The sequence below is a fragment of the Aotus nancymaae genome, unplaced genomic scaffold (assembly GCF_030222135.1).
Source record: "Aotus nancymaae isolate 86718 unplaced genomic scaffold, 86718_ANA_hifiasm-v0.15.2.pri h1tg000003l, whole genome shotgun sequence".
Taxonomy (NCBI): Eukaryota; Metazoa; Chordata; class Mammalia; order Primates; family Aotidae; genus Aotus; species Aotus nancymaae.
This window is the reverse complement of record NW_026988414.1, coordinates 5559263-5574028: the sequence shown is the minus strand read 5'-3', so window position 1 is coordinate 5574028 and position 14766 is coordinate 5559263. Positions and strand designations below refer to the sequence as shown.

Here is a 14766-nt window from a genome sequence, read left to right as displayed (position 1 = left end):
CAAACCCCGTGACCCGGTGCACCCTGAGCATGGAGGTTAGGGACGTGGGCAGCCAAAGGGAGCCCCCCAGAGCCAGTCAAGCAGAGCTGCCCCACCCCCAGCAAGGACACAGATGGCCTGAGCCTGCCAGGCCCAGGAGCTGCCTGGCATGGATTGACAGACAGAGTGTCACCTGGTTGTGGGTGGGCAGTGTCCCTCAGCCCCGAGCATCCTAAGGAGCCCTGAGGAGCGTGTGCTGCTGGGCCCAACAGCCACGCCGCCCGGAGAACAGGAAGGGGAATGAGCCCACTCAGACGCTGGTGCCTGCAAGGACCCTCATGGGCTGTGTAGACAGTGGACGGGACACAGCCTCCCAGTGTGGATGCCTGGGGTAGGGGACAAATCTGCCATCTAGATTTGGCTCTGGGGCAAGTTCCCAGGCCCCCTCACCCCAAAATGGAGCACAGGCATGCTGGTCCCAGCCCAGTGCACAGCGCGGTGGTCACAGGCATGCTGGTCCCAGCCCAGTGCACAGCGCGGTGGTCAGGGCACCCGGCAGCTGCCCTGCTCTTCACTGGGGAATCCACAGGAGTTGTGGTACCTGATGCACTTGGGTGAAGTTTCACAAGAAACGCCCAAGGATGGTCATATTTTAAAGTTAAAATCAATGTATGCGCCATTGAGCAAATTTTGAAGAAAAGGGTCTTTGAAAGACAAAACCTCTCGGATGTGCTCCATGATGGCATTGGTGGGCGAACGTGAAGGAAGCCATGATTCACAGAGAAATTCCAACTCAAACACCTGCCAGCTCCCCGTGACAGAGCAGCAGCCTCCTGCCTGGCCCATGTCTTCCAGCAACCCTGTGTTCCTGCCTCCTCTGTCACCTCGCACCCAGAGCAGGAGCTTCCCCGTCCTCCTAGGGCTCGTGTATATCAGTCCCAGGCATGAGGAAATGAATTTAGGTGACCGGGGACTGGCCAGTGGCAGCCTCGTGGCCACAGTGGGCAGTTTTCTGGCCCTGGCACCATCTGTCCCTGCCCTGCCCCCTCCCCTCCAGTTTGGCTCTGCAGGAGGGCAGTGGGTGACCTAGTGGGGCTGTTGTCCCAGTGAAGACCTTACGGTTCTCCCTGCTGCCCAGACAAAAGGCTGTCTGTGTCCCGGAGCCTGGAAAGTGTAATTTCGCAGCCAGTACCCATGATGAAGCATCTTCTCTGGGCGTGAGGAGATGGGCGTATAAATATTCTCTGTCTCTGCCGCTCTTTATTTCCCTGGTAAGCAGTTGCCCCATTTCTCCAGCTGATGGATTCCCCATCGCAGCCAGAGTGGGAGCTCCCTGGCTCTGCAGTCCAGGCAGCAGCTTCTAAAATCATCCTCGTGTCTTGGTTACCTGTGTATCCTCCCTCCCCAACCAAGATCCTGCGCTGGCCTCCCTGGCAGACCTCACCGTCACAGCCAGGAGGCAGCAGCCTTGGGTATAGGTTTCATGCTGCGTGCATAACTACCGGCAAGCCTTGTGAGAACGGAGTGAACCATTCCTGCAATGACAGGGCACCGGGCAGGAGAGAAGTCTGGAGCAACTTCCAGCCCCGTGCAGAGCTGTTTCTACCAGCTGCCAACCTCAGCAGAAACCACCATGCTCCCCATTCCCTTCCAAGGGGCGCTACCGTCAAAACCTCAGCAGAGGAAGCACTCATCAGCCTGCCGCGCTCCTGGTGGAGCAACAGCCTCCATTTTCATTCGCCTTTAAAGCCGAAAGATGAGGGAGGGTCTAATTAGTAAACGGACGCTCTAATATTAATCACCCCCTTAAAATTGACAACGGAGGCAATTCATTTAACCACTTAATTGCTGCAGGTTTTTATGGGCTGCTGTTTGCAGACATTTAATGAAGAAGTTATAAATCTAAGGGAGCTTACGATTTTAATTTTATACCTAAATATTTTCCTTGTTCTCGTGTTTGTAGTCAATCCTCAAGAGTGTAGTCACGTGAAATGTTCTTTAAATGAACATATTTGCTAACTGGCATGATTTCAGTTTTTAAAACATTGGTTCCAGCAATTAGGCATTTTTTTCAGTTCCCAAATGACTAGAGAAATTCGTCTTGATTATAATTGCTCTTAGCCACGCATATCTAATTTGTGTCTTTTTAAGTGTTAATTAGTAAACAGTTTGAGCTGACATCTTTATGTGTTTGTGCGTTGAAAAATGGGGCTTATTGCTTATTTAGCTTGGGGCCGATTCCACTAGCATTTACGTCACGAAACTGAGGTGGAATTAATGAAAATGCATTTGGCAGCATGAGGTAAAAAGGATCTTTGAATTCAACTTTTAGATGTCCGCGTTGCCTGGACCTCTGCCAGTCTCTTCAAATATACGAGGTTAGCATAGATTTGGGACCTGTGTCCAGCAGGAATAAAGTGAGGCAGATTTTTGTATCAATAATGAAATGGCAGCGTCCCAATTTTATAAAAGCAAAATGTTCCTATTCCCGCACAATTGTTCATTCTTTCTACTTTTGGAAAGCTTTCCTGGTGCTTATTAAATGTTGAAGAATTTTTGTGGCGTGAACGGGTGCAGCCTGAAAATGTGTGATCCCATTGCACCATCTAGTGGTAGGATCTTAAACTGCAGCAGGAAATAAGGTGCCTTTTCTCTACCTATGAGATTCAACATTTCACCATCCAGAATCCTTGTTATTTCTTTATTTTTCGGTCAGGAAACTGAAATATTTGGGGAAATAAATCTGCCTGCGTCAGATATTAGAATTTAGGTAAATAAATAGGAGCCAACCTGTTCTGCTCTCTTTTTTGATGTATTGCTAAAAGACACAACACTGTCACCCAGATTCCTACAGAGCTGTCCCACTGAGCTAATTCCAGCCCAAAAGAAGGAAACCTAATGAATTAGTGAAGTAGATGGCCTTGCAGAAATCATGAGAGAAGTCTTGGGCTTCTTTTCAAACACAGGATAGAGCTTGGAACCACCGCTTCATAGACCTTGCAAGCGCCTGACCACAGCGTAGGAACCAGTTTTATGCCACAGACAAGATTCTCTTCCCATAAACTGTGGAGGTTCTTTTGCGCAGTTTATCATTGTAAGCAGCTCCCCTGCCGATCAAAATTGATTTTTTAAATATTTAGTGTTTTCCTGAGTACCAAGGTTGTCCATGTTTATAAAAATGCAGACATTACAGGAGCATGTAAAAGGTGAACCTCCCCCTCCATCCACTCCTGGGGCACGTGCACACGTGCACACCCACACACAATGTTCAGCAGGCTCATGCGGTACTGCCAGCCGCCACCAGCCTCTGCACTCTGGTGTGTCTTACACGTCTTCGCATGCTGCCTTACAGATCTGCCTTATTCTTTTTAATGACTACATGCTGTTCTCTTTTATGATTATGCCATAATTTATCTAAGCAATCTGCTATTGACTGACTTTTGAGGTGTTCCCAATTACTCACCATTACACCACTGCAATGGATTTCCTTGTGCACGCTTCCTGGCTCCCCTGGGTCTTCCCCTGGAAGGGGATGGATGTTACCGTTTGCCTTACGAACAGGGCGGGGCTGTTGGAAGTCCCACCAATGGTGCCTGAGGGGACCTTTCCTCACATCTTTGCCCCAGCTAAGACTCACTGGGACCTTAATGTGCCCCTCTGTTTAATTTATTAATCTTTGCTTATTTTGGCCAGGTGCAGTGGCTCATGCCTATAATCCTCACACTTTGGGAGGCCAAGGTGGGAGGATCACTTGGGCCCAGGAGTTGAAACCAGCCTGGACAACATAGCTCAACCCCATCACAATAAAAATAAAAGTTAGCCAGGCGCAGTGGCTCCTGCCTTTATTCCCAGCTACTCAGGAGGAGGCTGAGGTAGGAGGATCACTTGAGCCCAGGAAGTTGAGGCTGCAGTGAGCTATGATTGTGCCACTGCACTCCAGCCTAGGTGACAGAGAGAGACCCTGTCTCTTAAAAAAAAAAAAAATCTTTGATCACTCTTGTAGTTGAACCGCTCCTCAGATGCTTATGAGCACCGTGTCCTCAGGGGAGCCTCTTCCGCTTGCTCTCTGCTCAGTTGCTTTCTATCAGCTTCTGCAGCTTTTGCATCGCTTTGTAAGAGCTCGTTATGTTTTAAAGAAAGCGACCTTTTCTCTCTAAGTTCAAATACACGTACTTTAACCTGCGTCTTTTCACCTTGTAAATGACGTGTTCTGCTATACAAAAGTTTCACAGCCTTCATGGGCAATGTTGTCTTTGTTTAATTTGGGGTTTGGTGTCATAGTTAGAAGTTTATAAAAACATTCACCTCTATTTTCCCTTATGTTATATATTAAAATATGAAATACTTTTCAACTACTTAACCCATCTGAAATTTATTAGAAGGTAAGAACTACAGACAGCTTTATTTTACCCTAAAACATTAGCCAGTTTTCTTAATAATGGCAATCTTTCTTTGACACTTAAATGCTACTTTTATCATATATTTTCACATGTAAGTGAACCAGTGGACATTTTTCTTGATTCCGTTCTGCTCTGTTATTCTATTTTTATGTTATTACCACACTATTTTGAATCTTATGGCTTTGTAGTAAGTTTTAATATAGGGTAGGATTAGTTCTCTCTTTTTTCCCAGAACTTTACTAATTTTACTCACAGGACTATTCTTCCAGTTGAACTTTAGAATCTTGTGGGGGAAGGAAATTCCACAAAGTCCACTCTAGATTTCTATTGGAATTACATTGAGTACATGAATGAATAGAATAGTAATTGGTATCTTAGATCAAGCGTCTCTCCTTCCAGAAACAAAGGATGCCTCTTGTTGGCCCGGGTCTTGGTCATTTCTCTTTGGGTTGTTCCTGGGCGCTTCGTGTCTTTGTAGTGCTGGTGAACAAGATCTTCTTTTTCATTCTATTTTCTGCCACTTGTATATAAAGAAACCACTGACTTTTGTGTATTATTTCTGGAGCTAGCTCTCCCCCTGGCTTCCTCTACTGCTTCTGCTGGCTTTCCAGCTGCGTTTCGGCGGTTCCCCGGGCAGGCAGTTGCGTCGCCTGCAGATGCTGAGGCCTCCGTCCTGGCAAGGCTTGCTCCTCTTCCTGTGCGCCGTTGTCCGACACCTCGGCAGGGACTTGCAGGTCCCCAGGCTGCCTCATTTCATCCATATTTTTCATGGAAGTTTGTACTTTCAATATTGACCTGTAATGCTGCGTTTTGACTTGCTATTTATAGACGTTGTCTCTCTCTTTCTTTTTTTTTCATTTTAAAGTGTTAGCCATCTATTTCTATTTTCCTAAATGTTTTTATCAGAAATGGATGGTGGCTTTTGACAAATGTGTTTTAGTCATCCATTGAGATGATCATATTTTTCTCCCCAGGCATATTAATATGGCAGATCGTATTAATAGAGTTCCTAATTCCAAGAGTCTCGGAGGCCCCCATCCCCCACTTTGGGTCTTGTCGGCAGCCAGCGTCGTCTTAGGAGCCACCAGCACCACACAGGTCACTCCTGTGGTGGCCCAAGGCATCCATTATATGAGTAAGAGACCCAGGCCAAGCCTGCAGAACTGAAGTGAAGCAGGATGCTGTTTGCCAGCCAGAACCACCTGCCCTGGTTACCGTTGTGAGTCGTACCTGCTCATGCAGAATTGAAATTGAGGTAGACACCTAGTCTTTTGCAAGTCCTTCAGAGAAGGATTTTCCTACCCTTTTCTTATGATTTCTGGGAACTTTTGTACCTTAAGTTTGGGGTAAAGTGGTACCTATAAAGAGGAACAGGTGGAAGGCTGCCTGGTATGTGTGTAAAAATAAGCATGAAGACAGAGGGTGAGGAGGGCACCTTCCCAGAGTGCCCCGTGCTCTCATCCACCCAGGAACCCGTGCTGGCAGTCAGTGTGGTTTTAAATCTGTCCTATAAATAATCCAGAAGAGGAGAAATACAGAGTCCCGCTTTTTAGGTGATATTCAGGTGAGTTCTAAAATGCTGTCTCACTGACCAGGGAGCTCCCCAGGGTTGCTTACAGACACCAAAATAGCATTTGGGCCAGACACAGTAGCTCACACCTGTAATCCCAGCACTTTGCCAGACCAAGATGAGTGGATCGCTGGAGCCCACCCATCTCGAACCCACGAGTTCGGGACCAGCCTGGGCAACATGGCAAAACCCCATCTCTAAAAAAAATACAAAAATTAGCCAGGTGTGATGGTGCATGCCTGTGGTTCCAGCTACTGGGGAGGCTGAGGTGTGAGGATCACTTGCGTGCAGGAGGTGAAGGCTGCAGTGAGCTGAGATTGAGCCACTGCACTCCAGCCTGGATAACAGAGTGATCCTGTCTCAAAAAAATAATGATTAATTGATTATAACAGAGTGAGATCCTATCTCAAAAAAATAATGATTGATTAATAGACGGATGGATGGATGGATGGATGGATGGATGGATGGATGAAGGGAAAAGAGGGAAAATTGAAAAAGGAAGAGAGAAATAGCATTTATTCAGTGGCCAGAGCATCTGACAGTGCACAGCCCCACCCAGAGCCCTGCCCAGGGCAGCACAGCTGGACACACAGGTGCCACATCGGGTGAGGGGTTGGGGAGAGTGAGCCATGTTTTCATCTTTGTTCATCATGCAGCCGTGTTCATTTCCACCACAAAATGTGCTGTCTCCCTTTTTAAAAAAAAAAAAATACACAGTTTTCTCTTTCAGTTTTCTACTTTTAATAGTCACAGGTACAAGAAACATTTCGCTTTCTTGCTTGCTCTGCCGCCATCATCCTACACGTGCGTACACACAAGACACAGGGTGGGGAGATGGCAGTGGGCACTCTTCCCAGCTGGGCGCTGTGGAGGGAATGCTGGCAACTGTGGCAAACGGGAGCGCTCAGGCCTCTGGAAAGAAGGCCAGCTCCACCACCACCCGCTGTGAGGCTGAGGGTTTACTTGGCAAGAATGAGGGTCTGGAATTGTCATCTCTCTATTTTTTTTCCAATAACATCTAGATAAATATTGGCATCTCATGCGAAGTCTCTCCACTTTTCAATGTTTATGACTATTGTGAAACACCGCACAGGCCAGCATGTGTGAACCTGCAGCTCCCACACTCCACAGAGAAACAGACACAGATCACTAGACTTAGACTCCGTTTCATATCCACAGGCATGGCATGCTGCTGTGGACAGGCCGTGGGCTTGGTATTTGATGTGCATGAGTTAGTGTACCACAGGATGGGCTGTCACACAGTCATGCCCAGAGGACCCAGGGCTGTGGTGGCACAGTGCTGCTGCCACAAGGACTAGAAACCAGGATGACCTTCTACCTGCCCGAGAACTCGGCCCCTAAACTAGCTGCTTTCTCTCCTTTACATTGAGCTATGCCCAGAGCCTGATGTGTCCCTTCACTCATCAAACCTTTGTCTGTCCACTCACCCACCCACACACCCATCTACCCATCCACTCATTAGCCCATCCACTCATCCACCTGTCCACCCACCCACCAGCCACCTACCTATCCACCCATCCATCCATATCCATCCACCCATCCACTCACCCACCTGCCCACCCACCCAGCCACCTACCTGTCCACCCATCCATCCATATCCATCCACCCATCCACTCACCCACTTGCCCACCCACCCAGCCACCTACCTGTCCACCCATCCATCTACACCTATCCACCCATCCATCTACACCTATCCACCCATTTATCCATTCACCCACCTATCCATCCACCCACCCACTCACCCATCCACCCCTACCCACCCACTGTCCACTCATTGCTGCATTCATTCTAGGCCATGATCTTTACCAGGCTCTGGAGCTGCAGCTGAGACTCCATAGCTGGCCTGAGCATGAGGAGCTGTTGTGATCCCTTCTCCCCAGGGGAGGGAGCGTGCTTCCCAGAGCAAGTGGTCCTTAAGGACAAGTAGGACTGTGCCACTCAAGGGAGGAGAGGGATCGTGGCTGAGCTGGCTGGGAGAGGAGGGGAGCCACACGGGGAAGGAGCTCTGCAGAGGCCGTTCAGACCTCACCGCAGGATGCGGGGCTTGGGGCTCTGTCAGGGTGGGAGCTGGGAATCACTTGCCCTGCTCCTGGACGCAGGCCAGATCCTGGGTGGAAGGTGCTTGTGAGCTAGGGTTCCCTGAAGGTGAGGGCACTCTCTTGGCCCTGAGCCCAGGGGACAGGCAGCCTAGGGTCAGAGACAGACCCTCAGCGTTGTCATTGCCCAGGGGAGACTCGGGCTTGGAGCAGGAGACGGGAGGGGCTGGGTGCAGATGAGGATTGACAGAATGACTTGGATGTGGGCTAGCAGAGAGGAAGGGGCTGGAGTGGCCGACAGTCATGCATTTCTTCAGTGACCTGGGCTGGGTGCTGTGCTGGGCAGTGAGAACACAGCAGTGCCCAGACTCACAGCCTTCTGCTCCTGGAGCTCTTGGCTGCGGGGAGCAGGGGCTAAACCTCCCCCCCAGTCTCAGGCACTCACGAGGGAGCTGGTGGGGCCCTCACTCCACCCCTTGGTTTAGGGTGAGACCCCCCAGCTGGATCTGGGGCTCCCTGCTTCTGGGTGGCTGCTCTCACATTAGAGCTCATGAACCATCTAGCGGGCCGCTAGGAGAATAGAAGTGGCTTCCAGAAGAGTCTGCAGGAGCCCTCACTCACCCCTCTGTCCACGCCCACAGTGTGGTCATTGAAGGCGTCTCCCAGCTATGTCCTGACCCCACGGTCTTGGTCAGGTGGGGCAGCCTCGTGGGGCCTTGGCTCAGTCCCCAGTAGTGGAAAGGGGGTTCCGTTCTGCCAGACTACCCAGCTCCCCACTCCTTACCACAGGGTCACAGCCCTGAGCTCCAGGCCCAGCTGCACAGCCTCACTCTCAAAGAGAGCATTGAGTAAGGAATCTGCCTCATCTCCAGGGCAGGAAGGAGGTGTCCTGGCTTCCCCAGACCCCCGAGGCCCACCTGTGCTGAATGAGCTTCCTCTGGATGAAGCACTTTCTCGTGCTCTCTGGAGCTGGGGCTTCCCGCCATGTATGCAGCCTCTCCAGTGTGTCTAGAACCATGGCTCAAGTAGGAAGCAGGGGCTCCCATGGAGAAAACGGGAAGACTCAGGCCACAGAGTGTCAGGTGGCCCCAGGCCAGTGCTGTCCCCTCTGTGGCCTCAGCCTGCCCCACAGCTGCTGGGATGTTCAGGGTTTCCAAACTGGACAGCTGCTCAGAGTCACCTGGGTCCTTGTCAGAATGCCCACACCACTGAACTGCCTGGGAAGGGGCCCCAGAATCTGACTTAGAAATCAGCAGGCGGCCCACCCTCACCCCTCGGAGGAGGCCTGCAGGAGGGGCCCTGGGACCCTGAGGGCCCCTCCCGGGAATGCAGTGCCTCAGGCTTCACCACATGACACGGGCACTTGTGTTGGCTCCTGCTTCCCTCCTCCTGCAGCGTGTCAGAAGCCAGTCCTGCATTCCTCATCTTCAGGAAACAGATGAGCACATGGAACCCCTTGAGTGAGGAAGCTGAGGCTTTAGGATTTTACAAACAGAGGAAAGCCAGGACTGTGGCCGAGGCCGTGGGAATGCCTGAGATGGGGGGAGTAACTGGAGTGCTGAGCGGGGGAGGGGCGGGGGGTGGAGCAGCAGACAGGTGGGGCTGCATGCAGAACCTCCCCCACCTCTCCCCGCCTGTGCTAGGGCCAGGCCCATCCACCTGCCCAAGCCCACCCGTCGGTGTCTGGCCACCCCTGCACCAGACTTCTCATTGGCCCAGCCTTGGTCCCTTTAGTTCCCTTCTGCCTGTCCTCACCTGGCCTGGCCCGGCCCCTGCCCTCTGGACTACACCCTTCCAGGCCCTGCCATGATTCATCCGTGAGCTCATCAGCTCACATCTGTCTGTCTGGCCCCCATGCTGGAGTTGTGCCACAGGAGACGTGGGTGCCTAATGCAGGTTTCCCAGCCAGCACAGCACCTGCCGCCTGCACCTCTCTGGGCCCAGGCCTGGTCCAGCGCTGCCCAGCTGACTCTCGAGCCTCAGGAAGCCAGGTCCTTTCTTGGGCTTCAGTTTCCTCCTTGGGTGCTGGGAACAGCCCCTTACTTCCCTTTTCATCTGGAGCCCTCTGGAGCGCTCATAATGAGACCTGGTGAGGGGAGGAGGGAGGAGCTGGAGGGGCAGTGCACTTGCCTTTCCCTCTGTGGTGAGGAGTGCAGTTAATACTGAAATCACCTGAATGTCTTCAAAAACTGTTGTCCCCCAGCCGGTTAAGCCAGGACCACTCCCGACAACCCCAGGTGGGGCCCATGCATCACTGTGGTTAAAGCCTTTGATTCTGATGCGTAACCAGGGATAATCCTTTCCACTCGCAAGGCCTTTCACACGAATGGTCCTGGTTGTGAGTAGACCGGTAGGTTCTGTCGCCACCTCTTTGCTCCGAAGCTGGGGCTGAAGTGGAAGCTGCAGTCGGCACCTCCTACCGCAGGACACTGGCCTCACTGTGAGAAAACGCTTTTAGAAGCGGAGATTTTCGCACCATGGCCTGAGACACCTGCTGCTGTCAGTGGCAGGGTCTCTGGGACCCCTGGCAGAGCCCCTGGCAGAGCCCCTGACAGTGACATCTCTTTCCCGAGAGAGGCCGCAGGCCGGGGCTGCCGAGCTGCTGCAGTGGCGGCCTGTGCCCACCAGAGGGTGCGGGCCCCGCGCTGCGCAGCTGGACGGGGCTGTGCGGACCAAATGCTTTTTAATTGAAATTTTTTTTAATTCAAAAAGGATTTGCTGTTTGTTCGCGAGTGCAGGTTTTCCTTATGCAGGAGACTAATGTCTTGAGTAAACAGATCCGGGCCCAAATCCACCTTCAAAGGTACTCGCTGTTTGCCCAAGGGAGTGAAAGGGCTTCCAGAAGCGGCCCCGTCTCCTGGGTAAACACGGCGGGAGGAGCGGGCAGGGACCGCGTCTGCGGGAAGGCGGCCGCAGCCAGAGGGGATTATGTCGCGGGACATATGTTGAAATTTCATTTGGGGAGTTAGGGAAAACAAGAAGGGGGGTGGGTGGCGCTTTTCTCCAGCCAAGATAACCTAAAAAGGGAAAAAATCCCGAGGGAGAGAGGGTGGGGGCGCAGTCTGTGCGCCCTCGCGGGGACCGGCGCGGTGCAGGCAGGAAGGGGCGCCTTCCCGCCCTCCCCTAGCCTGCAGGCCCGGAGACGGGAGCTCATCCCAGCCCGGAGGGTACAGCCATGCCCTCCCCACGACCCTGACCCCACTCCTGGCCAAAGAGACTGGGACAGACAGCGGCACAGGGTCCCCACGACTGCGCGTCTGCCTGATCAGCCAGTTGCTCACACAGACGTGGAAGTGTCCTGCTCCCCCGATCCCCATCCAGAAAGCCCCCTCCAGGCCCGGGCCCTCTGGCTATGGACACTGGAGCTGAGGTTGCAGCCGCCTTTCACCTGCTCTCAGTGGCCAGCCAGCCCTCGGCACTCCCTGCCACCCCCAGGAGCCCGGCCCAGCAGGTACAGTAAGGCCTACTGATGGGGCAGAAGGGCACAGCTGGATGCCTCCCTCAGCTCCTCCACGGCCCTGCAGGAGCCTGGCTTTGGGCTTTCCCCTTCTGTCATCTGAGAGTCGCTTCTCCTCTGCAGGCATCTCCATGGCATGGCCTTGGAGCATCCAAAGGGGAGCTCTTGCATGCCATGTCCCACCCCTCCCCCAGTTCTTCCCCTCACCCCTCCGCCAGACCTTCCGCAGCCCCTCTCAGCACATCACGTGGTCTCTGGCCCTTCCCTCTCAGCCCATCAAGGTCCACGCCCATTCCCAGGTCCCAGTGATTGAGTCGTAGAATGGTCTAAACTGGTCCCCAGACCAGCAGCATAGGGTTACCTGGGAGCTACTTGAAATGCAGATTCTCAGGCCTGGTCCCAGACCTACCCAGTCAGAATCTGTTGGGACCTCAGCGGATTGGTGTGTGTTCTGGGTTGAAAAGCCTGCTGCATGTCCTCTCCTGAACTGGGGCTGATGCCCTAACCATGTGGTAGGCTCTCAGCCCCGCTGTCCCCACAGGCGTCTGCCCACGGCGCTCTCTTCTGCATCTTGGCACCTGCTGCTCTCGGTGCAGTCAATGTTCTTCCCCAGTCAGGCCCAGGATCTGCTTTCAAGATGTGACTGCCCCCTTCCCCGCAAAGCCCTCTTGCCATCCCCTGTGGTCCCCACGCCCTGTGCATGTGTCCTCAGAGGTGGCCTTTGTGCTGGGCTGTGCTAGCTTGCCCACACCCCTCCTCTGCTACCCTGGGATCCGAGGGCAGGGCGGATGTCAGTGGGGGCCGATGAAGCCAACCAGGAAATGAATTTGCTGCTGTTCCCTGCCATGCATGTGCCCAGGCGGCCACCAGGTGGCAGTGTCCTCCCAGCCTTTGTCACGGCCCCTCTCCTCGGCCTCCTTACCGCAACCTGTGCCTGGTCGTTCGCGATCAGGAAAGTGGGGGCGGGGAGGCTGCGTCGTGGGTTATCGGGAGCAGCCAGATGTTCAGTGAGCACTTGCTGAGGGCCAGGGCATGGCAGGCCCTGAGCTGCCGTCGCTTGTTCCATCCTCGGGGCAGACCTGGATGTGAGCACATCACCCCACCTGAGAAATTAGTGCACTGAGGACAGGAGAGGAGAGGAGCCTGCCTGAGTCACCCTGCAGCCTTGGGCCCTTCCCTCTCCACCCTGCCAGGCAGCAGATGCTGTGAACAGGCCTGCCTTTGGCTCGGGGGGCCACACGTCTGCTCAGCCTACCGTGCACACGGGGACAGGGCCAGTCTCAGCTCCAGCTGAGACCAGTTCTGTCTATCTGTCCCGGGTCAGCCTGGGGACCATGGAGCAGGGGCAGCCGTGGTCACAGTGCTGTGCTGTGGCCGTGGGCGTGATGCTAGTCTGTGGCCGTGGACACAGTGCTGGGCTGTGGCTTGCTGGCTGCCACAGCCTCCCCACCAGTTTTCCACTTTAAGGGAAAAAAGGCCTCCCATGCCCCTTCATGGTTGGATGGCTTTTGGGCCCCGCTCTGCCCCTGAAGGCTCAGGCCTGCGGCCGTCCTCATTTATCATGGCCCTCGGAAGGGCTCCTTGATGTGGGCAGCTCACTCTGGGCAGCAGGGAGGGCTGGCCAGGCCTGGAAGGCCAGGTGCCTGGTGGGCGGGATATGGGCACCCCAGGGCCCTCCCTGGGGCTGGGTGCAGTGCTCAGCCTCCTGCTGGAGCGGTGTGACCCCCGCTGTGTTCCTGGTGGCCTCCCTTCCTGGCCTGCCCTGCCACAGGTGTCCCCCAAGGGGCTGCAGCTCGTGGTCAGCTCACCTACAGGGCTGCTCCACTTCCATCTCTGCAGCGGAGCCCTTCTCATGACAGTTCTACTGCTCAAACCTTTTTAATATTGAAAATGCTTGACAAGCACGGATCTAATGTAAGCTCCTGCTTCCTAAAATCCACGTGACCATGAGGCTGCCTTGGTGTAGGGTTCCAGGCCATTCCCCACACCCCACCCAGCCCCAGCACCTTACACCTGTGCCCAGCCAGGCAGCTGCCAGCCCATCCGTGCGGCTGGGGTGCCCCTTGCCCTCTCTGCCTGCGTGCCCTGCCTCATGTTTGGGCACCGAGACCTCACCTAGCCTCCAAGTGAACTACAGGTGCCCCTGGCCCCATCAGAGGTACTTACCCCTTCTCTAAATTTCCATCAGACTTGGAACTTGTTTCGACGACCCGGGGCGGTTAGGGAAGCTGGGGGCCCCTGCCGGGCCAGGCTCCCAGACAGGGCAGCAGCGGCACTGAGCCGGGAGGAAGATCCCACTATGGCCTGTGGGGGAGTCCTCAGCGGGGGTGAGGAAGGCATGGGGAGGGTGTGGACGGTGCCAAGGACAACCGTGGAGGCCCTTCTTCTGTCCCTGGGCACCACCTGGTATCGGTCCTTGCTTTGGCAGAGCCAGCATATCAGGGGTCGCCAGAGCCTGGTGGCTGAGGCCGGCCCCAGCCAGGTTTGGGGTTGAGCCAAGAATCTGCCCTCACCAGTGGGGGCATGAGGACTGTCCTGCTGGGTGGGAGGCCATGATACTCAGCACAGACCCAGTGGGCGGGTGGCACCGTGGCTTTGTGCACTGCTGGCGCCAGACCTGGCCTTGCAGGGAGCAGGCGGGGACTGTGGAGGATACCAGTCATCCCCACAGGAGGCTGTTACCCCCAAAGGCCGGTCTGTACACACATGCCATGTGCACAGTTCACGGGCACATCTCAGGGAGGGGCCCATGAGGGCCAGCAGAGGGCAGGCTCTGGCTGACACCGGCCTGGCCAGCTGCACTACGTCAGGATGCCCCTCGAGGTGGCCCAGGCCTCTGCCTGCTCTTGGTCTGAGGCCATGGAGGGGTTCCCTGGTGCCCCATGGACTGACTCTCTCTCTCTCCTCACCCACCCCTGCAGTACGAGTACAGCTTCCGCACAGAGCAGAGCGCAGCCGCCAGGCTCCCGCCCAGCCCCACCAGGTGTCAGCAGATCCCACAGTCCTGAGGCACCAGCGGCCACCTGCGGGAGAAGACCACCGCCCAGACTACTGACGGGGCCGGGGCTGCGGGCTGCCCTGCTCGCCACCCTCGCCCCTCCTGCCGCCTTCGCCAGCCCGCCCTCCCACGCTGCCCCAGCAGGGCTGGCCAGGAGACTGGGCAGCTGAGTGGGCGCATCCCATCCTCAGCTTGCCTGACCGACACCCCAGCCTCCCTGGGGACGTTGTTTATAACCACAACTAATCTGTGTGTGCTGTAGTGACCAGCGGCTCCTAACATGTCTGTGTGATGACCACTTGTCC

General features: G+C 54.5%; 1 protein-coding gene across 1 annotated transcript in view; it reads left to right on the top strand.

The window, feature by feature from the left end:
* MVB12B (multivesicular body subunit 12B) overlaps positions 1 to 14543 on the top strand; it is a 178372-nt gene extending 163829 nt beyond the window's left edge. Inside the window, exon 10 of the mRNA XM_021674030.2 lies at positions 14385 to 14543. Coding sequence (XP_021529705.1) covers positions 14385 to 14471 — 87 coding nt within the window. The 3' untranslated portion in view covers positions 14472 to 14543. The remainder of the gene's footprint in view (positions 1 to 14384) is intronic.
* Positions 14544 to 14766: the final 223 nt, after the last annotated feature.